At 44.6% G+C, this 25,000-nt stretch overlaps 1 protein-coding gene across 1 annotated transcript in view; it reads right to left on the reverse strand.

The window, feature by feature from the left end:
• Positions 1-25,000, reverse strand: part of nell2b (NEL-like 2b) — a 125,341-nt gene that overhangs the window by 23,200 nt on the left and 77,141 nt on the right. The window contains exons 13-15 of the mRNA XM_036956923.1: positions 11,244-11,369; positions 2,937-3,059; positions 1,629-1,724 (exon numbers count right to left, since the gene is read on the reverse strand). Coding sequence (XP_036812818.1) covers positions 1,629-1,724; positions 2,937-3,059; positions 11,244-11,369 — 345 coding nt within the window. The remainder of the gene's footprint in view (positions 1-1,628; positions 1,725-2,936; positions 3,060-11,243; positions 11,370-25,000) is intronic.

Consider the following 25,000-nt stretch of genomic DNA (forward strand, 5'->3'; position numbering starts at 1 on the left):
TCTCTCTATCTCTCTCTCCTCTCTCTCTCTCTCCTCTCTCTCCACTATCTCTCTCTCTCCTCTATCTCTCTCTGCATCTCTCTCCTTTCTCACTCTCTCTCTCTCTCCTCTCTCTCCACTCTCTCTCTCTCTCATTCATTCTCTCTATCTGTCTCTCTCTCCTCTATCTCTCTCTCTCCTCTCTCACTCTCTCTCTCTCTCCTCTCTCTCCTCTCTCTCCACTCTCTCTTTCTCTCATTCATTCTCTTTCTCTCTCTCCTCTATCCCTCTCTCCTCTCTCTCTCCTCTCTCTCTCTCTCTCCTCTATCTCTCTGCATCTCTCTCTCCTCTATCTCTCTGCATCTCTCTCTCTCTCATTCATTCTCTCTATCTCTCTCTCTCTCGTCTCTCTCACTCTCCATCTCTGCTTCTCTCTTTTGTTCTGCCAGTCACACATTGAGGCGTGTGGGGGTTTGCAGTATCACTAATGGTGGTGAAATGCACAGACAGATGTCCTGCAGAGAGCTGTGTGAGACTAACCTCTCCTCCCCCTAACTCCCCCTGCATGCCCCTAACTCCCCCTAACTCCCCCTAGCTACCCCTCCTCTCCCTGCCTTCCTATTCTACCCCTAACTCTCCCTGCCTGCCCCTTCTCCCCCTAACTCCCCCTAGCTACCTCTCTTTCCCCTAACTCTCCTTGCCTTCCAAATCTACCCCTAACTCCCCCTGCCTTCCTATTCTACCCCTAACTCTCCCTGCCTGCCCCTTCTCCCCCTAACTCCCCCTAGCTACCTCTCTTCCCCCTAACTCTCCTTGCCTGCCCAATCTACCCCTAACTCTCCTTGCCTTCCCATTCTACCCCGAACTCTCCCTGCCTTCCTATTCTACCCCTAACTCTCCCTACCTTCCTATTCTACCCCGAACTCTCTCTGCCTTCCTATTCTACCCCTAACTCTCCCTGCCTTCCTATTCTACCCCGAACTCTCCCTGCCTTCCTATTCTCCCCCTAACTCTTCTTGCCTGCCCAATCTACCCCTAACTCTCCCTGCCTTCCTATTCTACCCCTAACTCTCCCTGCCTTCCTATTCTACCCCGAACTCTCCCTGCCTTCCTATTCTACCCCTAACTCCCCTGCCTTCCTATTCTACCCCTAACTCTCCCTGCCTTCCTATTCTACCCCTAACTCTCCCTGCCTTCCTATTCTACCCCTAACTCTCCCTGCCTTCCTATTCTCCCCCTAACTCTCCTTGCCTGCCCAATCTACCCCTAACTCTCCCTGCCTTCCTATTCTACCCCTAACTCTCCCTGCCTTCCTATTCTACCCCTAACTCTCCCTGCCTTCCTATTCTACCCCGAACTCTCCCTGCCTTCCTATTCTACCCCTAACTCTCCCTGCCTTCCTATTCTACCCCTAACTCTCCCTGCCTTCCTATTCTACCCCTAACTCTCCCTGCCTTCCTATTCTACCCCTAACTCTCCCTGCCTTCCTATTCTACCCCTAACTCTCCCTGCCTTCCTATTCTACCCCTAACTCCCTCTTCCACCCCCATCTACCCCTTACTCCTCTTAACTCCCCCATCTATTGCTAACTCCTCCTTCCTCCCCCACCTCCAGCAGAATCCCTCTTCCTTCCCCACCTGTGTTCTTACCTGTCTCACATCTCTTCCCAGTGAACCCCTGTTGACAGATACAGGTGTCCGGGTTTACACAGGATCCTCCGTTCTGGCACAAACCATCACACAAAGCTGGGGGGGACATAGGAGGGAGGAATTAGTCTCGGACAGGACAGATTCTATGTTGGATCCTTCCTAGACATACAGTAACTAGACAGATGATGCTATGTTGGATCCTTCCTAGACATACAGTAACAGGACAGATGATGTTATGATGGATCCTTCCTAGACATACAGTAACTAGACAGATGATGCTATGTTGGATCCTTCCTAGACATACAGTAACAGGACAGATGATGTTATGATGGATCCTTCCTAGACATACAGTAACTAGACAGATGATGCTAAATGGGAGCCTTCCTAGACATACAGTAACTAGACAGATGATGCTATGTTGGATCCTTCCTAGACATACAGTAACTAGACAGATTATGCTATGTTGGATCCTTCCTAGACATACAGTAACAGGACAGATAATGCTATGTTGGATCCTTCCTAGACATACAGTAACTAGACAGATGATGCTATGTTGGATCCTTCCCAGACATACAGTAACAGGACAGATGATGCTATGTTGGATACTTCCTAGACATACAGTAACTAGACAGATTATGCTATGCTGGATCCTTCCTAGACATACAGTAACAGGACAGATGATGCTATATTGGATCCTTCCTAGACATACAGTAACAGGACAGATTATGCTATGATGGATCCTTCCTAGGCATACAGTAACAGGACAGATGATGCTATGCTGGATCCTTCCTAGACATACAGTAACTAGACAGATGATGCTATTTGGGAAACACTGATTTGGTGGATTCAAAGACAGGTGTTGTTGAAATGTTGTGTATCTGTAACGGCTGTATCTTGAAGTGTCTGTTTTATTAAAAATGCCATGTTGATTTGGGAATGATCTGTTCCCATGGAACCATTGGGCCCCTGAATAACATTAAAATGGATGTTAAAGTGTTTGTGCAGAGGCACAGGAAGGCTGTGTGTGTGTGTGTGTGTGTGTATGTGTGTGTGCGTGTGTGTGTGTGTGTGCGTGTGTGCGTGTGTGCGTGTGTGCGTGCGTGTGTGCGTGTGTGCGTGTGTGCGTGTGTGCGTGTGTGTGTGTGTGTGTGTGTGTGTGCGTGCGTGCAAGTGTGTGTGCGTGCATGCAAGTGTGTGGGCGCGAGTGTGTGCGTCAACCGCACGTGTGTACTTAAATGCGCGAGTGTGTGTACATGTGTGCGTATCCTGAGAGTGTAAAGTGGGTATGGATACGTGTGTGTGTCTCACCTCTGCAGACTGTCCCGTTGCCTACATAGCCTGGTTTACAGGAGCAGCTGTGGCCCCCCACCGTGTTGAAACAGATGGCATTCTCATCACAGCTGTGAAGACCTGTCGTACACTCATCACGCTCTGGATGGAGACAAGAAGAGGCGGATAACTACACTGATAACACACACACACACTCCATTCAACCCCTCTGTCTATACAGTAGTCAGTTAGTGTGTGTGTGTGTGTGTGTGTGTGTGTGTGTGTGTGTGTGTGTGTGTGTGTGTGTGTGTGTGTGTGTGTGTGTGTGTGTGTGTGTGTGTGTGTGTGTGTGTGCATGCTGCTCTGTACCTCAATCTTCCAATCCCTTCAACTGGCCCCAGATTAAAAAGAGTAGAAAATCCTGTTTGGCTCAATTTGATGGTCTGAAAACATTTTGAAAACATGTGATTCTCTGACGTCTAAGATGCTTAACAGACAGCCTGAACATTTCCCTCAGGTAACCAGGGAAGAAAGAGAAACGCTCTTACTTGGCAGAAAAGTGGGAAATCAAAACTTTAAAAATCAAACATTTTCCTCTGAAAAAACTCACAGGTAGATGTGTGAGAAAGAGAGAGAGAGTAGCGAGAGAGAGAAAGAGAGAGAGAGAAAGAGAGAGAGAGGCACAGAGAGATATAGGGAGAGGGAGAGAGAGAGAAACAGCGAGAGAGAGAGAGAGACAGAGACAGCGAGAAAGAGAGAGAGAGAGAGAGAGAGGAAAAGGAAAATGAGGAAAATGAAAAGCAGCTGATTGTTATTAGAACCAATGAGAACCAGAGAGACTAGACATCTCTCTCTCTATGTTAAACTACTCTGACAGAAATAACTAGACATAACTGATTAGAGTTACGCTACAGATAACACTATATAACATAAGCCTCAATATCTAACAGACTCAGAGTGGTGTGAACAGGAAGAACACTACCTGGCTGACATATGATAATATTCACCTGAAAGAGTTCTCTGACTGACTGTCAATGTGTAGTCTATGATAATGTATGTTTAATCACCATTGAGAGCTGACCCTGATCTAACCCATCAATCATATGATAACGATTTTGCTACAGTCTGTTAAGAATGAATAAAGAGCTTGACTTCACGACGCTGAGGGGTCCCACTGTCTGTCACTGCATATGTGAGAGGGTTGCCTGCGGCGGTGTGTGTGTGTGTGTGTGTGTGTGTGTGTGTGTGTGTGTGTGTGTGTGTGTGTGTGTGCGTGTGTGTGTGTGTGTGTGCGTGCGTGCGTGCGTGTGTGTGCATATGTGAGGGACCCGTGGCGGTGTGTGTGTGTGTGTGTGTGTGTGTGTGTGTGTGTGTGTGTGTGTGTGTGTGTGTGTGTGTGTGTGTGTGTGTGTGTGTGTGTGTGTGTGTGCATGTGTATGTTTCTGTGTGTGTTTGCACGCACGGGAACGTGTGTATGTGGCGATGTGGGCAGCGGTGTGTGTGTGTGTGTGTGTGTGTGTGTGTGTGTGTGTGTGTGTGTGTGGGCTCGACGCCTCAGGCTGTTAACTACATATGACAGGGGTCCTGTCCACCACGATGAGAGGCAGCCGGCCGTGACAGTGGGAATGACACCAATTACCCTCTGTAATTACACCTCTCAACAGACCACTAATACTGCTCTCAGACCTGCCATGCATAACACCTCTCAACAGACCACTAATGCTGCTCTCAGACCTGCCATGCATAACACCTCTCAACAGACAACTAATGCTGCTCTCAGACCTGCCATGCATAACACCTCTCAACAGACCACTAATACTGCTCTCAGACCTGCCATGCATAACACCTCTCAACAGACCACTAATACTGTTCTCAGACCTGCCATGCATAACACCTCTCAACAGCCACATCCCTGTCTGAGCCCGAACACTGGTTCCAGACCTGTCATTAGACTAGTGTAGCCCAGCGTTTGGGTCTGGGACTGATAGCAGTCTTTTATCCATGCACCTGTTCCTCAACTGGATCAGAACCAGAATAATCAGTACTTGGATATCTGTGGCTCTGAGTTGGATCACAACACTTAGCATGGCTGTAGTGCAATAGGTAACCCGTGCCTCTACATCTGCATTGGTTGCTGTCTGAGGTTTTAGGCTTGGTTTCTGTATTGCACTTTGTACATCAGCTGATGTCACAAAGGCTTTATAAATACCTTTGCTTGATTGATGCATGCTGAGAAATGTTTTTTGACTGACAGGCAACTGTATGCTACGTATGCTAACTGAGAGCTATAGATGAGGTGAAGGAGTCAATGTAATGCGACTGGCGCACATTCAACAGATCTGATCTGAATAAAATGGATATTCTATCAAATCCGTCATGATTTATGTATTGTAACAGGCCCACATCGTGGTTGCTTAAGGCCAATTTGGGTATATTTGGCTGTTTTCACTGCATAACATGTAAAAGTTGTCCCTTTTCAGGTTCAGAAGAAGTGACTGCTAAATGCTAACTCCTGTTCGTATAAGCTGGTTAGCATAGTATCATAGCTAACGTACAGAAATCGGTGATGGTAGTCAAATTCGTTTTTTAACTGTAATGCAGTTGATTGGTGACGATGACATAAACATGTGTTGGGGTCGACCTCCGTACCAGCATTATACTCTGATCGTCACCTCAACATAGTGTCAAATACACATATAACCAATCAGCTAAATGTAGGATCATGTTGCTGGGGGGAAATGAGGAGACTTGAGATCTTTCCCCAGGCGTTTCCATGACAATTCCATTGTTTTGGTCGAGTTCGCTTGACCTCTTTACCGCATCTATGGAGTTTTCACTCAACTGACCATTAAATTCATCTTTATCAATTAGGAATTAGAACACTTTAATTTAACAGTGTAATTTAACAGGATCTATATGAAAATAAGTTAAGTTAAGGTTCTGTTGTATTGAAGTCAGCTCACCCACCCAAGTAGAGAAAACATGATGCATAAACAAAGATCTGTAAAAAGTGTATTGTGTTGTTTTCACCTTCCAGCTGCTAAGGCTGTCTGTGGAGCTTCCTTCAGATGAACATTCATTATGAAACCCCTGACAGCTTCCTTAAACACTGGCACTACACACACACACACACACACACACACACACACACACTACACACACACACACACACACACACACACACACACACACACACACACACACACACACACACACACACACACACACACACACACACACACACACACACACACACACACACACACACACACACACATACACACAAACACAGTGAGAGATACACACACAGACATAAACACACACACACAAACGCACACACACACACACACACATACACACACACGCATCACACATATTGGTGAATAGATAGAGACAAACAAAGAGAGACACACACACATAAACATACACACATATACACACATACAGAAAGAGAGAGAGCGAGAGAGACACACAGACACACACACACACACACAGAAAGACACACACATAGACACACAGAGACACACACACCTCTTGTCAGTCACCAGCTACCTTAAAGCAGTGATACTAGACTGCTCTAGTCTGGACCCCAGTCTCCTCTCTACAAGACTGCTCTAGTCTGGACACTGGTCTCCTCTCTACTAGATGCTCTAGTCTGGACATCAGTCTCCTCTCTACTAGACTGCTCTAGTCTGGACACCAGTCTCCTCTCTACTAGATGCTCTAGTCTGGACACCAGTCTCCTCTCTGCTAGACTGCTCTAGTCTGGACATCAGTCTCCTCTCTACTAGATGCTCTAGTCTGGACATCAGTCTCCTCTCTACTAGATGCTCTAGTCTGGACACCGGTCTCCTCTCTACTAGACTGCTCTAGTCTGGACACCGGTCTCCTCTCTACTAGATGCTCTAGTCTGGACACCAGTCTCCTCTCTGCTAGACTGCTCTAGTCTGGACATCAGTCTCCTCTCTACTAGATGCTCTAGTCTGGACACCGGTCTCCTCTCTATTAGACTGCTCTAGTCTGGACACCGGTCTCCTCTCTACTAGACTGCGCTAGTCTGGACACCGGTCTCCTCTCTACTAGATGCTCTAGTCTGGACACCAGTCTCTTCTCTACAAGACTGCTCTAGTCTGGACATCAGTCTCCTCTCTACTAGATGCTCTAGTCTGGACACCGGTCTCCTCTCTACTAGATGCTCTAGTCTGGACACCGGTCTCCTCTCTACTAGATGCTCTAGTCTGGACACCAGTCTCCTCTCTACTAGATGCTCTAGTCTGGACACCGGTCTCCTCTCTACTAGATGCTCTAGTCTGGACACCGGTCTCCTCTCTACTAGATGCTCTAGTCTGGACACCGGTCTCCTCTTTGATTTAGACATCAACTATTTGGCAATGTTTCATACTTTGGATGAAATTAATCACAAAGTCAGTCCATAAACATTATACAACAAGAGTAATTTAGAAACTAGAATCTAGTGTTCTGTCACTGCTGTAAACACTGGGTCAACTAATATTATACAATAAGAGTCATTTAGAAACTAGAATCTAGTGTTCTGTCACTGCTGTAAACACTGGGTCATTAATATTATACAATAAGAGTCATTTAGAAACTAGAATCTAGTGTTCTGTCACTGCTGTAAACACTGGGTCAACTAATATTATACAATAAGAGTCATTTAGAAACTAGAATCTAGTGTTCTGTCACTGCTGTAAACACTGGGTCAACTAATATTATACAATAAGAGTCATTTAGAAACTAGAATCTAGTGTTCTGTCACTGCTGTAAACACTGGGTCAACTAATATTATACAATAAGAGTCATTTAGAAACTAGAATCTAGTGTTCTGTCACTGCTGTAAACACTGGGTCAACTAATATTATACAATAAGAGTCATTTAGAAACTAGAATCTAGTGTTCTGTCACTGCTGTAAACACTGGGTCAACTAATATTATACAATAAGAGTCATTTAGAAACTAGAATCTAGTGTTCTGTCACTGCTGTAAACACTGGGTCAACTAATATTATACAATAAGAGTCATTTAGAAACTAGAATCTAGTGTTCTGTCACTGCTGTAAACACTGGGTCAACTAATATTATACAATAAGAGTCATTTATAAACTAGAATCTAGTGTTCTGTCACTGCTGTAAACACTGGGTCAACTAATATTATACATTAAGAGTCATTTAGAAACTAGAATCTAGTGTTCTGTCACTGCTGTAAACACTGGGTCAACTAATATTATACAATAAGAGTCATTTAGAAACTAGAATCTAGTGTTCTGTCACTGTTGTAAACACTGGGTCAACTAATATTATACAATAAGAGTCATTTAGAAACTAGAATCTAGTGTTCTGTCACTGCTGTAAACACTGGGTCAACTAATATTATACAATAAGAGTCATTTAGAAACTAGAATCTAGTGTTCTGTCACTGCTGTAAACACTGGGTCAACTAATATTATACAATAAGAGTCATTTGGAAACTAGAATCCAGTGTTCTGTCACTGCTGTAAACACTGGGTCATTAATATTGCCAGAGCGTAGTGGCTAAAATATGAATCGTATTGTGCGAGCTGTGATAAGACGAATAAATCATTTCAATGCTGATGTTTTCCTGGTTCTTGGACAATGTAATCTACCAGCCCCTGCCACTTTGGCTGATGTAATTACAAGGATAGACAAGTAGCTCCAATCATTAAAACATTGCTGTTTATCTATCATTTCACTGGGGAGAATATAAATGGCTTCTCATTGTGAGAGGAGAGGAGAGGAGAGGAGAGGAGAGGAGAGGAGAGGAGAGGAGAGGAGAGGAGCGGAGAGGAGAGGAGAAACCTGGTGGCATTATACACATATCAACTTTTCAGCTATTTATAATGTTGTGGCTGGAAACTAACAGTTTGACTCATGGACACCAGTCTCCACACAATATCTAATGGATTCATGGCATTTCACTGAATCCTGGAACTAAATGTAATGAGCCAAAGGCACAAAGGGGCTTCTATGTGAGGACACATTCAGTATCTAGAGAGTGCAAAGCTTTAGGATTAGGCTGCTCCCAGATCTGTAGCTATGTGACATAGCCAACTCTTCTCTCTATGTTATAGCCAGGTCCCAGATATGTAGCTATGTGACATAGCCAACTCTTCTCTCTATGTTATAGCCTGGTCCCAGATCTGTAGCTATGTGACATAGCCAACTCTTCTCTCTATGTTATCGCCTGGTCCCTGAGTCAATCAATACATGTTAGAATCACCTTTGGCAGTGATTACAGCTGTGAGTCTTTCTGGGTAGGTCTTTAAAAGAGCTTTGCACATCTGGATTGTACAATATTTGCACATTCTTCAAGCTCTGTCAAGTTGGTTGTTGATCATTGCTAGACAGACATTTTCAAGTCGATTTAAGTCAAAATTGTAACTAGCCCACTCAGGAACATTCGTCTTGATAAGCAACTCCAGTGTATATTTGGCCTTGTGTTTTAGGTCATTGTCCTGCTGAAAGGTGAATTTATCTCCCAGTGTCTGGTGGAAAGCAGACTGAACCAGTTTTTCCTCTAGGATTTTGCCTGTGCTTAGCTCTATTCCATTAATTTTATCCCCCCCAAAAAACTCGCTAGTCCTTGCCGATGACAAGCATACCCATAACATGATGCTGCCAACGCCATGTCTGAAAATATGAAGAGTGGTACTCAGTGATGTGTTGTGTTGGAATTTCCCTCAACATAACACTGTATTCAGGACATAAAGTTAATTTCTTTGCCACATTTCTTTGCAGTTTTACTTTAGTGCCTTATTGCAAACAGGATGTATGTTTTGGAATATTTTTAGTCTGTACAGGATTCCTTCTTTTTCAGTCTGTCATTTGGTCAGTATTGTGGAGTAACTACAATGTTGTTGATCCATCTTCATTTTTCACAGCCATTAAACTCTGTAACTGTTTTAAAGTCGCCATTGGCCTCATGGTGAATTCCCTTCGCAGTTTCCTTCCTCTCCGGGAACTGAGTTAGGAAGGACGCCAGTATCTTTGTTGTGAGCGGGTGTATTGTTTTACCATCCAAAGTGTAATTAATAACTTCACCATACACAGAATAGTAAAGTGATGTGGTACTGTACGAAACATGTACAATTGAGAAAACCATCAAAGCGACAGGTTGTGTTAGCAGAACAATTGGATTTTCAAAGAGATAACTATGAGGGATACAGCCAAGAGATGAGATACCAAATGAAACAACTTTTAAATGTTAACATCATCATAGCCCCTATGCTATTCAGTTGCCTGAGGAAGCCATGCTATTTCCAGAGGCGTGTGTGGGCATTGCAAACGTGGACAAGACAAGTCTCCACAGTCTCAACATCCCACAGCATCTACCAAATTATAATAACATATGTGAACAAACAAATGTGTTATAAAATATCTAAATAAGAACACCGGAACATTTTGTCCCAGCAATGTGGAAATGTGTCTTTGGCTAGTCTTTCCTGTTGGTTTCACAGCATGATTTAGTAATGAAGTCACGATTAGTAATAAAGTCGTTCTAGTAATAAAGTAATTCTGTAGAGAGAGCTCCGTCACTTACCAAAGGAACAGAACAGATATAAGCTGTGACTAAACTCCATGCCATCTGCTTCCAGTGTGAAGGAGCTAAATCACCTAGCATTAGAGATATTATCTTTTTAATTACCGATCCACAGCAAATGTGCCGTGTCAACCCCACTGAGACTCTCTCTCTCTCTCTCTCTCTCTCTCTCTCTCTCTCTCTCTCTCTCTCTCTCTCTCTCTCTCTCTCTCTCTCTCTCTCTCTCTCTCTCTCTCTCTCTCTCTCTCTCTCTCTCTCTCTCTCTCTCTCTCTCTCTCTCTCTCTCTCTCTCTCTCTCTCTCTCTCTCTCTCTCTCTCTCTCTCTCTCTCTCTCTCTCTCTCTCTCTCTCTCTCTCTCTCTCTCTCTCTCTCTCTCTCTCTCTCTCTGAGGTCCTCTGAGGTTAGAGCAGACATGTTTGAATTAGTCATGAACATAAGACCAGATCATAAGACCAGCTAACCTCTAATGTTAGCCCACTTCTCAAACAAACAACCCTGAGGTCAAATCATGCAATGTAAGGTAAAGTAGCTTCACTCTGGTCAATAAAACTGTCCTTTGTAGAAGTCAGGCCTGCAGTGTGTATGTGTGTGTGTGCCCATGCAGATGCATGTGTTTGACTGGTGTGTGTGTCTGTGTGTGTGTGTGTGTGGGTGACCATGCAGATGTATGTGTTTGACTGGTGTGTATGTGTGTGTGTGTGTGTGTGTGTGTGTGTGTGTGTGTGTGTGTGTGTGTGTGTGTGTGTGTGTGTGTGTGTGTGGGTGGCTCACCTGTGCAGGAATAGTCATCGATCCGGATGTATCCAGTGTGGCAGATGCACATGAAGGATCCTGGAGTATTGACACACATGGTGTTCTCTCTGCAGTAGTGCTTTCCCTCAGCACACTCATCAATATCTGGAATACAGACCAACGGGTCAAACAGACTGTTACAGGAAGGTCAATAAGGACCAACTAAAACCCAGACCCTCCCCCAGTCGATACAATTAAGAACCAGTGACCAGCACAAAGATGAAGCCTATACCTGGTCCTTCCTAGTCTATAGCATATACCATAGGATATAGCTCTATAGTGGACTCCCCAATGTCTAGAACATTGAAAGTGATGAACTGTTGTGTAACAATATATGTGTGTATTCCACCCACCATCTAGTCTCTGTTACATTAACCACCATCTAGTCTCTGTTACATTAACCACCAACTAGTCTCTGTTACATCAACCACCAACTAGTCTCTGTTACATTAACCACCATCTAGTCTCTGTTACATCACCCACCAACTAGTCTCTGTTACATTAACCACCATCTAGTCTCTGTTACATTAACCACCAACTAGTCTCTGTTACATCACCCACCAACTAGTCTCTGTTACATCACCCACCAACTAGTCTCTGTTACATTAACCACCATCTAGTCTCTGTTACATCACCCACCAACTAGTCTCTGTTACATCAACCACCAACTAGTCTCTGTTACATCACCCACCAACTAGTCTCCGTTACATCACCCACCAACTAGTCTCCGTTACATCACCCACCAACTAGTCTCTGTTACATCACCCACCAACTAGTCTCTGTTACATCACCCACCAACTAGTCTCTGTTACATCACCCACCAACTAGTCTCTGTTACATCACCCACCAACTAGTCTCTGTTACATCACCCACCAACTAGTCTCTGTTACATCACCCACCATCTAGTCTCTGTTACATCACCCACCAACTAGTCTCTGTTACATCACCCACCAACTAGTCTCCGTTACATCACCCACCAACTAGTCTCCGTTACATCACCCACCAACTAGTCTCTGTTACATCACCCACCAACTAGTCTCTGTTACATCACCCACCAACTAGTCTCTGTTACATCACCCACCAACTAGTCTCAGTTACATCACCCACCAACTAGTCTCTGTACATTAACCACCAACTAGTCACTGTTACATTAACCACCAACTAGTCTCTGTTACATCACCCACCAACTAGTCTCTGTTACATTAACCACCAACTAGTCTCTGTACATTAACCACCAACTAGTCTCTGTTACATCACCCACCAACTAGTCTCCGTTACATCACCCACCAACTAGTCTCTGTTACATCAACCACCAACTAGTCTCTGTACATTAACCACCAACTAGTCTCTGTTACATCACCCACCAACTAGTCTCTGTTACATCACCCACCAACTAGTCTCTGTTACATTAACCACCAACTAGTCTCTGTACATTAACCACCAACTAGTCACTGTTACATTAACCACCAACTAGTCTCTGTTACATCACCCACCAACTAGTCTCTGTTACATTAACCACCAACTAGTCTCTGTACATTAACCACCAACTAGTCTCTGTTACATCACCCACCAACTAGTCTCCGTTACATCACCCACCAACTAGTCTCTGTTACATCAACCACCAACTAGTCTCTGTACATTAACCACCAACTAGTCTCTGTTACATCACCCACCAACTAGTCTCTGTTACATCACCCACCAACTAGTCTCCGTTACATCACCCACCAACTAGTCTCTGTTACATCACCCACCAACTAGTCTCTGTTACATCACCCACCAACTAGTCTCTGTTACATCACCCACCAACTAGTCTCCGTTACATAACCCACCAACTAGTCTCTGTTACATTAACCACCAACTAGTCTCTGTTACATCACCCACCAACCAGTCTGTGTTACATTAACCACCATATAGTCTCTTTTACATTAACCACCAACTAGTCTCTGTTACATCACCCACCAACTCGTCTCTGTTACATCACCCACCAACTAGTCTCTGTTACATTAACCACCAACTAGTCTCTGTTACATCACCCACCAACTAGTCTCTGTTACATCACCCACCAACTAGTCTCTGTTACATTAACCACCAACTAGTCTCTGTTACATCACCCACCAACTAGTCTCTGTTACATCACCCACCAACTAGTCTCAGTTACATCACCCACCAACTAGTCTCTGTTACATTAACCACCAACTAGTCTCTGTAACATCACCCACCAACTAGTCTCTGTTACATTAACCACCAACTAGTCTCTGTTACATCACCCACCAACTAGTCTCTGTAACATCAACCACCAACTAGTCTCTGTTACATTAACCACCATCTAGTCTCTGTTACATCACCCACCAACTAGTCTCTGTTACATCACCCACCAACTAGTCTATGTTACATTAACCACCAACTAGTCTCTGTTACATCACCCACCAACTAGTCTCTGTTACATCAACCACCAACTAGTCTCTGTAACATCAACCACCAACTAGTCTATGTGACATCACCCACCAACTAGTCTCTGTTACATTAACCACCATCTAGTCTCTGTTACATCACCCACCAACTAGTCTCTGTTACATTAACCACCATCTAGTCTCTGTTACATCACCCACCAACTAGTCTCTGTTACATTAACCACCATCTAGTCTCTGTTACATCACCCACCAACTAGTCTCTGTTACATCACCCACCAACTAGTCTATGTGACATCACCCACCAACTAGTCTATGTTACATCACCCACCAACTAGTCTCTGTTACATCACCCACCAACTAGTCTCTGTTACATCACCCACCAACTAGTCTCTGTTACATCACCCACCAACTAGTCTCTGTTACATTAACCACCAACTAGTCTCTGTTACATCACCCACCAACTAGTCTCTGTTACATCACCCACCAACTAGTCTCTGTTACATCACCCACCATCTAGTCTCTGTTACATTAACCACCATCTAGTCTCTGTTACATCACCCACCAACTAGTCTCTGTTACATCACCCACCAACTAGTCTCTGTTACATCACCCACCAACTAGTCTCTGTTTCATCACCCACCAACTAGTCTCTATTACATTAACCACCAACTAGTCTCTGTAACATCACCCACCAACTAGTCTCTGTTTCATCACCCACCAACTAGTCTCTGTTACATCACCCACCAACTAGTCTCTGTTACATCAACCACCAACTAGTCTCTGTTACATCACCCACCAACTAGTCTCTGTTTCATCACCCACCAACTAGTCTCTGTTACATCACCCACCAACTAGTCTCTATTACATTAACCACCAACTAGTCTCTGTAACATCACCCACCAACTAGTCTCTGTTACATCACCCACCAACTAGTCTCTGTTACATCACCCACCAACTAGTCTCTGTTACATTACCCACCAACTAGTCTCTGTTACATCACCCACCAACTAGTCTCCATTACATCACCCACCAACTAGTCTCTGTTACATTACCCACCAACTAGTCTCTGTTACATCACCCACCAACTAGTCTCTGTTACATTAACCACCAACTAGTCTCTGTTACATCACCCACCAACTAGTCTCCATTACATCACCCACCAACTAGTCTCTGTTACATTACCCACCATCTAGTCTCTGTTACATCACCCACCAACTAGTCTCTGTTACATTACCCACCAACTAGTCTCTGTTACATCACCCACCAACTAGTCTCCATTACATCACCCACCAACTAGTCTCTGTTACATTACCCACCAACTAGTCTCTGTTACATCACCCACCAACTAGTCTCTGTTACATTAACCACCAACTAGTCTCTGTTACATTAACCACCAACTAGTCTCTGTTACATCACCTACCAACTAGTCTCTGTTTCATCACCCACCAACTAGTCTCTGTTTCATCACCCACCAACTAATAATAGTAGTAACTAGTAATTATCTTTTTGTTTTCTCATGATTTGGTTGGGTCTAATTGTGTTGCTGTCCTGGGGCTCTGTGGGTTCTGTTTGTGAACAGAGCCCCATGACCAGCTTGCTTAGGGAACTCTTCCCCTTTTTTAACTGCACACTTGTTGTTTGTGTACATTGATTTTATAATGTTGTATGTTTTACCCCCAACACCACTTTCCATCAATTTGTATAGCAGACCCTCATGCCAAATTGAGTCAAAGGCTTTTTTGAAATCAACAAAGCATGAGAAGACTTTGCCTTTGTTTTGGTTTGTTTGTTTGTCAATTAGGGGGTGCAGGGTGAATACATGGTCTGTTGTACGGTAATTTGGTAGAAAGCCAATTTGACATTTGCTCAGTACATTGTTTTCACTGAGGAAATGTACAAGTCTGCTGTTAATGATAATGCAGAGGATTTCCCCAAGGTTGTTGTTGACGCATATCCCATGGTAGTTATTGGGGTCAAATTTGTCTCCATTTTTGTGGATTGGGGTGATCAGTCCTTGGTTCCAAATATTGGGGAAGATGCCAGAGCTAAGGATGATGTTACAGAGTTTTAGTATAGCCAATTGGAATTTGTTGCCTCTATATTTGATCATTTCATTGAGGATACCATCAACACCACAGGCCTTTTTGAGTGTTTTTATTTTGTCCTGTAGCTCATTCAAGGTAATTGGAGAATCCAGTGGGTTCTGGGAGTCTTTAATAGTTGATTCTAAGATTTGTATTTGATCATGTATATGTTTTTGCTCTTTGTTCTTTGTTATAGAGCCAAAAAGATTGGAGAAGTGGTTTACCCGTACATCTCCATTTTGGATAGATAATTATTTGTGTTGTTGTTTGTTTAGTGTTTTCCAATTTTCCCAGAAGTGGTTAGAGTCTATGGATTCTTCAATTACATTGAGCTGATTTCTGACGTGCTGTTCCTTCTTTTTCCGTAGTGTATTTCTGTATTGTTTTAGTGATTCACCATAGCGAAGGCGTAGACTCAGGTTTTCCGGATCTCTATGTTTTTGGTTAGACAGGTTTCTCAATTTCTTTCTTCGATTTTTGCATTCTTCATCAAACCATTTGTCATTGTTGTTCATTTTCTTCAGTTTTCTATTTGAGATTTTTAGATTTGATAGGGAAGCTGAGAGGTCAAATATACTGTTAAGATTTTCTTCTGCCAAGTTTACACCTTCACTATTACAGTGGAACGTTTTACCCAGGAAATTGTCTAAAGGGGGTTGAATTTGTTGTTGCCTAACTGTTTTTTTGGTAGGTTTACAAACTGCATGTTACTCAGTTCCTTTGGCTTTGATGCCTCATGATTGAGTATTGCTCTGTTCAAGTAGACTGGGATTTTGCTGTGGTCTGATAGGGGTGTCAGTGGGCTGACTGTGAACGCTCTGAGAGACTCTGGGTTGAGGTCAGTGATAAAGTAGTCTACAGTACTAATGCCAAGAGAAGAGCTATAGGTGTACCTACCATAGGAGTCCCCTCGAAGCCTACCATTGACTATGTACATACCCAGCGTGCGACAGAGCTGCAGGAGTTGTGACCCATTTTTGTTGGTTATGTTGTCATAGTTGTGCCTAGGGGGGGCATATGGGGGAGGGAATGCTGTCACCTGCAGGCGGGTGTTTGTCCCCCTGTGTGCTGAGGGTGTCAAGTTCTTGTCCCGTTCTGGCATTTAGGTCGCCACAGACTAGGACATGTCCCTGGGCCTGGAAATGATTGATTGATTTTTGTTTTGATTAATTTAATGGAGTGAGTTATGTCTGCTCTATACCAAATTAGCATATCCCCTGAGTCCCTTCCCTGTTTCACACCTGGTAGTTTGCTGGATGGGACTACCAGCTCTCTGTAACCTAGAGGGCAACCAGTGGGTCCGTCTCCTCTATACCAGGTTTCCTGCAGGATGACAATGTCTGTATTACCGATTTCTTTGATGAAGTCCAGGTTCCTGCTCTTTAGGCCAAAGGCAGATGACCTCAGCCCTTGGACATTCCAGGATGAGATGGTGAAGGCTTTGTGTTCCATAAAGTGTCCAATGTTGTTGGTCGTGTGGTTTGGCCTCAGGCCAGTAAGTGTGAGCAGAGCCTGCTGAGCATCTAGTACATGCCATTGGCTTGGGCTATTGTAAGAGTGGGGGTTGGGCCTGTTGGCCCGCGCACTGCCTGGGCGTATGTGTGACTTCCATGTTGAGGCCCTCTTGTGGGGGTGGGGTGCATGGGGTGGGCAGGGGGGGCATAGGTCTGATCTGAGGGGGCCTAAATGGGGTGCGGGCATGGTTTACTTGGGGGGGTGTTGAGTGGTTGGGGTGAGGGTGTGGATGTGGCTGGTGGTGCTGTGGTCTGGATGTAAGTCCTCTTGGCGTGGGTCCTTTATGTGTAGGTCCAGGAGGGGGGGGGGGGGGGGGGGTCCCACAGGTCTGGGAGAGTGTCTCGCTGGTCTGGGCGGGGTGTCTATTGGCCTGTTGCTCCTGTGTGAAGTGTTGGGGATACGTTTGAGAGCGATGTCCTTTAGAGTCTGGGCAAAGGTGGGCACTGCTGCCTTGTAGAGGTGGACCTGGTCATAGAGGTTGTTCAAGTCCAGGGTGGAGTGGTGGGCCAGGAAAACATTTGGTTTTGAGGCACAGCCACGGGAAATACTTGCGTTTACTCGCTGTATTGTAGCAGGTGGAAGTCTTTTCGTGGTAGCAGGGTGGAGATAACCACTTGTGCGTTGGGGAAAGTAGAATAAGCTTTTTCAATCACTCCCTTCAGTGCTGTGGCCACCCTTTCCTGCTGTGTTCTCAGGTTGTTTGTGCCTGTGTGTATTATTATGTGGCTGGGTGACCCTACAGAAGGTCTAGGGCATGCTGGGTGTTTGGACACCAGAGTTTAGACACACTGTGTTTGGGAAAAAGTTTTTTGTCTTGTATATATTTCCCATTTGAGTCCATAAGGAGTACAATCTGTGTCTTGTGTATGTCCTCAGTGGGTGTGGGGGGGTTGTCAGGAGGGCTATCAGGGTGGCTCAGAGGGGGTGAGAGCCCCTGGGCTTGGGGTTCTTCATTTGTCTGTTCTGCTGTGATGTCTAAGCTATGGTCAGGGTCTGGTGTGGACTGTTCTGCTGTGGTGTCGAGACTTTTGTCGGGTGCTGAGGTGGGCTGTTCTGCTGGCTTCTCTGCGGTGGTGGCCACCTCTCTAGTGGGTTGTTCTCTGTCACATCCCATCCCCCTCACCCTCTCCTCCAGCAGTCTGATCCTCTCCTCTAGTGCTCTGTTCTTCTCCTGCTCTTTCTCCCGTTGAAGTTGTCTCACCACTGTCCAGAGTGCAGATATGTCTCTCTCCACCTCCAGCACTCCGGGTCTGGTTAAGAGAGTGTTGTTGTGCTGGACTGTTGTCTGGGTCTGTGCTGACTGGAGTGTAATCACCTGCTGTTCCATCTCCACCTGCCTTACCTCCAGCTGGGTAAATGTATCCTTCATTTCAATGAGAGGGTAGTACTCTGTGCTGGGAAGTTGGCTTTCCGCTGGGGGTGTCTCGTCTGTGGGGTTATATAATGAAGAGGTCTGGTCTGACCCTTTCGGGGTGGGGGTATCTTTCTCAAGGGAGAGCTTCTTCTGCTGGGTTAATTCTTTGATTAGGTGAAAGTCCAGCTGAAACTGTCTGGGGTTGCCCTGTACCATTACTGTTCCAGACTTATAGATATTTATATTAGCTGACTCAGAGTCCCCGTTGTCAAGTATCCTGAGTTTCCAACCCTCATTAACACCCCCTCTCTTAACAAAGGGGTAGTGTGCTAATATAGCACTATGCCATGCTAGGGGATGGTTTGTGTGGAAGATGAGGTTGCTGATGTTCACATTTTTGTAATAGTCAGCAAAAAGTGGCTCTTGATTTTCTATAAGGAGCTTCATTTTGAGATATTTTCTTGCCATATCATTCTTTACATGCACAGGGTACTGTATTTTAATTACGTCTGAACAGCGGGAGGAAGCTTCTAAGGCCTCTCCATTTGGTTGGAGTAGACTGTTCGACTCTCCTGCCATTGTTGGGCTAAAGGGCTTTGACACCTCTCACTTGACAAGTCAGTGCTAGTTGAAGTTGTATCGAGTTTGGCAGCCTTCATTTAGCATTCAGTCCTTATAAAGTAATGTAATGTATTTTTCTTCTTGGCTTTTGGAAATAAAATATAGTTACATTACTCAGTCAGTTCCAGGTTGGATGGTGTTTTCAGGTTTCTGTTGTTTTTGTATTATTTTGGAATAATACTCCTTGGTAGTTGTAAACCTTCCAGGTGATTCCGTAATTCCATCCAAAATCAGGTTGCAGGTTTTGAGATTTGATTTGGAGTAAAGGTTATGTTGTAGGGGGTAGCATCCTGCATATGTTCCTGACAAAAAAAAATCAAAGTTTATCTAACTCTAAATCTATATTTTTTAAAGAAAATGCTGAAAATGCTGAAAAACGCAGGAGCTCATCTGATCATGACCTCTAGCCTGCTCTCTGTTATCGCTGCAAGTCTCTGTTACATCAACCACCAGCTAGTCTCTTATGGTAGACTGTTACATCAACCACCAGCTAGTCTCTTATGGTAGACTGTTACATCAACCACCAGCTAGTCTCTTATGGTAGACTGTTACATCAACCACCAGCTAGTCTCTTATGGTAGACTGTTACATCAACCACCAGCTAGTCTCTTATGGTAGACTGTTACATCAACCACCAGCTAGTCTCTTATGGTAGACTGTTACATCAACCACCAGCTAGTCTCTTATGGTAGACTGTTACATCAACCACCAGCTAGTCTCTTATGGTAGACTGTTACATCAACCACCAGCTAGTCTCTTATGGTAGACTGTTACATCAACCACCAGCTAGTCTCTTATGGTAGACTGTTACATCAACCACCAGCTAGTCTCTTATGGTAGACTGTTACATCAAATTGAGTAGCTGCCAGGGCATTCAACACCTGGTTCTGGGTCTTGAGGTTAGGCTACCCACCAGCCGTTTGGCTTTCTTCAGGCATTCTAACCTGCATGGTTCACTATAATTTTCACAATCAATTGACAGTTCAAATCCTACCATGCTCTTCTGTGCATTGGCCTAAAGCTTTGAAAACCATACTGTCTGTTTGCAACAGTCTGATCAATATATCACAGCAAATCCTTTCTCTCTAACCAGAGTTGGTGGGTCATTTAACTGTTAAAGAGGCTCAGATGCATTGTCTTTCCTAAATCAAGTCCATGCTTGACAGATCTCTTCCCAATCCTTAGGCTTTAACACTTCTCTTTTACTTCCGTTGAAGGAAAGTAACTGTGCTGCCTGGTCATAGAACGTTTTAACAGTTTTAGAATCATTCAAACAGAGAAATCTCTTTTAAATTAGAGTGCCGTCAGATCCGTTCTCCCCAGCCGAAGAACCCTGGTTCCAAAAGGGTTCTTCGGCTGTCCCAATAGGATAACCCTTTTTGGTTCCAGGTAGGACCCTCTGTTTGAACAAGTCACGTGTGCAACCAGAGGATAAAAAACTCAAGACCACCTTTACTCCACACACAGAGATGTATACAAAGCTCCCCTTCGCCCTCCATTTGGAAAATCTGACCATAATTCTAACCTCCTGATTCTTGATTACAACAAAAACTAAAGCAGGAAGTACTAGTGACTCGCTCAAATGGAAGTGGTCAGATGACACTGATGCTACCCTACAGGACTGTTTTGCTAGCACAGACAGGAACATGTTCCGGGATTCATCCAGTGACATTGAGGAGTATACCACCTCAGTCACCGGCTTCATCAGTAAGTGCATCAACGACGTTGTCCCCACAGTGACCGTACATATCCCAACAAGAAGCCATGGATTACAGGAAACATCTGCACTGAGCTAAAGACTAGAGCTGCTACTTTCAAGGAGCAGGACACTAATCCGGATGCTTATAAGAAATCCCGCTATGCCCTCAGGCGAACCGTCAAACAGGGAAAGCGTCAATACAGGACTAAGATTGAATCCTACTACACCGGCTCCGACACTCGTCGGATGTGGCAGGGCTTGCAAACTTTTAGGGAAACACAGCCACGAGCTGCCCAGTGACGCGAGCCTACCAGATTGGCTAAATTCCTTTTATGCTCGTTTCGAGGCAAGCGACACTGAAGCATGTATGAGAGCACCAGCTTTTCCGAACGACTATGTGATCACGCTCTCCGTAGCCGATGTGAGCGAGATCTTTCAACAGATCAACATTCACAAGGCCGCTGAGCCAGACGGATTACGAGGATGTGTACTCAGAGCATGCACAGTCCAACTGGCAAGTGTCTTCACTGCCATTTTCAACCAGTCTGTAAAATCTACATGTTTCAAGCAGTCAAGCAACCACCATAGTCCCTGTGCCCAAGAAAGTGAAGGTAACCTGCCTAAATGACTACTGCCCCATAAATATCACGACGGTAGCCATGCTGTGCTTTGAAAGGTTGATCATGGCTCAAATCGACATCATCATCCCAGAAACCCTAGACCCACTCCAATTCACATACCGCCACAACAGATCCACAGATGACGTAATCTCAATTGCACACCACACTGCCCTTTCCCATCTGGACAAAAGGAACACCTGACAGCTGACTGCTGTTAGAAGGCTGTTCATTGACTGCAGCTTAGCGTTCAACACCATGGTGCTCACAAAGCTCATCACTAAGCTAAGGAACTTGGGACTAAACACCTCCCTCTGCAACTTGATCCTGGACTTCCTGATGGGCCGCCTCCAGGTGGTAAGGGTAGGTAACGCAGGGGTGCGCGCTTAGTCCCCTCCTGTAATCCCTGTTCACCCACAACTGCGTAGCCAAGCAAGACTCCAACACCATCATTAGATTTGCTGACGACACAATGGTGGTAGGCCCGACCACCGACAACGATGAGACAGCCTATAGGGTGGAGGCCAAAGCCCTGGCAGTGTGGTGCCAGGCCAACAACCTCTCCCTCAATGTGATCAAGACAAAGGAGCTGAACGTGGACCGAACAGACACCCACTTACATTGACGGGGCTGAAGTGGAGCGGGTCGAGAGTTTCAAGTTCCTTGTTGTCCACATCACCAACAAACTATCTTGGTCCAAACACACCAAGAAATTTGTGAAATGGGCACGACCATGCCTTTTCCCCCTCGGGAGACTGAAAAGATTTGGCATATGTCCCCAGATCCTCAAAAAATTCTACAGTTGCACCATCAAGAACATCCCAAAAATTGTCAAAACACGTCAATCGGTACCGAAGCGCCAAGTCTAGGTCCAAAAGGCTCCTTAACACCTTCTACCCCCAAGCCATACGACTGCTCCCGGACTATTTTCATAGTTTATTTAGTCAATATTTTCTTCATTCTATTTTCTTAAAAGTGCATTGTTGGTTAAGGGCTTGTAAGTAAGCATTTCACAGTAAGGTCTACAACTGTTGTATTCGGCGCATGTCACAATTAAAATGTAATTTTGATTAGATTTGACTTGAAGGTATCTGGATGAAGTGTCACAGTAAAGTGCTCTGTCTCTTTTATAGAACACTGTTCATTGAATGATGGAAAACCTCAGAGTGCCTCTAGCACACGAACACACACAAGTCGATGAGTATTCATGCAGCTTGTAGCCTATAATGGAATGGGATCTTCAATCTCCATGATCTAACTCATCTCTATGGTGGTGCTGTCACTACGAGATGCACGGCGCTGCGCCTGGGGTAAGATGATGTCTTCAGTGATTTTGCAACGCACAACTCCGGAATCATGACATCCCATTTTGAATTTTCAAACAGCCAAATACGATCCCCCATGTCAAAACAAATATGTTTGAAAACAATATTAGCTTGTGGGGGATATTTTTACATCTATACTGACAGACCGCCAGGTTCTTTGAAAAGCAAAGCAACATCCTCTTTAAACCCATTCTATTCACATCGTCAACCACTGTCTGTCAAGGTCACAACTGTCAATTCAAAAGCTCCATGTTCACCCCAGTCTGTAGACATATAAATTGAAATAGGTGCGTTTCAATACAATATAAGCCTTTATTGTGGTAGCTATAGTTACAGACTGAACAGCAGAGAGAATCACACAGCTTTTAATAACAGACCAGATGTGGTAGCTATAGACTGAACAGCAGAGAGAATCACACAGCTTTTAATAACAGACCAGATGTGGTAGCTATAGTTACAGACTGAACAGCAGAGAGAATCACACAGCTTTTAATAACAGACCAGATGTGGTAGCTATAGACTGAACAGGAGAGAGAATCACACAGCTTTTAATAACAGACCAGATGTGGTAGCTATAGTTACAGACTGAACAGCAGAGAGAATCACACAGCTTTTAATAACAGACCAGATGTGGTAGCTATAGACTGAACAGGAGAGAGAATCACACAGCTTTTAATAACAGACCAGATGTGGTAGCTATAGTTACAGACTGAACAGCAGAGAGAATCACACAGCTTTTAATTCTCTCTCCTGTTCAGTCTATAGCTATGCTACCACATCTGGTCTGTTATTAAAAGCTGTGTGATGATTCTCTCTCCTGCTCAGGCTATAGCTCCCATATCTGGTCTGTTATTATAGCAGACCAGACGTGGTAGCTATAGCTATACCTGCAACAGCAGAGAGAATCATATAGAACAACCAGTGCTGACTGCTGAGCCTCTGAAACAACCAGGCAATACCCCCTCCCTTTCTCTCACTCTCCCTTGCTCTACCTCTCTTTTTCTCTCACTCTCCTTTGCTCTACCTCACTCTACCTCTCACTATCTGTTTATTTCCTGATCTCCTGATCTTCATTTTATGTTCTAATCATTCTGTAATGTTCTGTTCATTCTGCAGAGAAGAGGAGGGGAGTAGAGGAGGGGAGAAGAGGAGGGGAGAGGAGTAGAGGAGGGGAGAAGAGGAGGGGAGTAGAGTAGGGGAGTAGAGGAGGGGAGAAGAGTAGGGGAGTAGAGGAGGGGAGAAGAGAAGGGGAGTAGAGGAGGGGCGTAGAGGAGGGGAGTAGAGGAAGGGAGTAGAGGAGGGGAGTAGAGGAAGGGAGTAGAGGAGGGGAGTAGAGGAGGGGAGTAGAGGACGGGAGTAGAGGAAGGGAGTAGAGGAGGGGAGTAGAGGAAAGGAGTAGAGGAGGGGAGTAGAGGAGGGGAGTAGAGGAAGGGAGTAGAGGAGGGGAGTAGAGGACGGGAGTAGAGGAGGGGAGTAGAGGAAGGGAGTAGAGGGGGATGGAGGGGGGGGGGGGGGGGGCAGCTCCGTACACAGAAAGCCAGGAACAAACGTTTTACTTATAACACGGTTCAAACTGCTGAGGTAACTGCTGAGGTAACTGACAAAAGTAATATTATTCTTTTTTTTAAATCTCTTCTGATGTCTGATGTGGCTTCCTTACAGTAAAGAAAATGAAAATAATACCTTTCCCACGAGTCCTAATTTAACAAGTCAGAACTGCTGCAGTGTTAGCTTTGGGCTTCGGAGTCTTTCTGAGCTCGTGGAAACAAATCAATTACAAAGGATACCCTACATAAAGCTAACCAGAGATATTGCAAAACAGCAGTCAAAAGCCAGAGGGAGGATTTGATCCAATAATGATACTGTCCATGGTTCAAAGAATGAAATTAAAATATAGTCAATAGCGCATGTTTCCATTTGTAGTGTGGTAGGAATACTTCAAAGGAATACACACAGTACTGTAGATTGGCTCTCACACCTTTAACTCCAGGATCTGCTTCATTAGGCATTCTGCTACGACACGACGAGCACGAACACTTTATACAGGACATTCTGGCTTTTATTCTCTCTGTGTTTTATTCAAACGTTATCAGTCACATGCTCTGAATAC

Source organism: Oncorhynchus mykiss, chromosome 21 (genome assembly GCF_013265735.2).
Source record: "Oncorhynchus mykiss isolate Arlee chromosome 21, USDA_OmykA_1.1, whole genome shotgun sequence".
Taxonomy (NCBI): domain Eukaryota; kingdom Metazoa; phylum Chordata; class Actinopteri; order Salmoniformes; family Salmonidae; genus Oncorhynchus; species Oncorhynchus mykiss.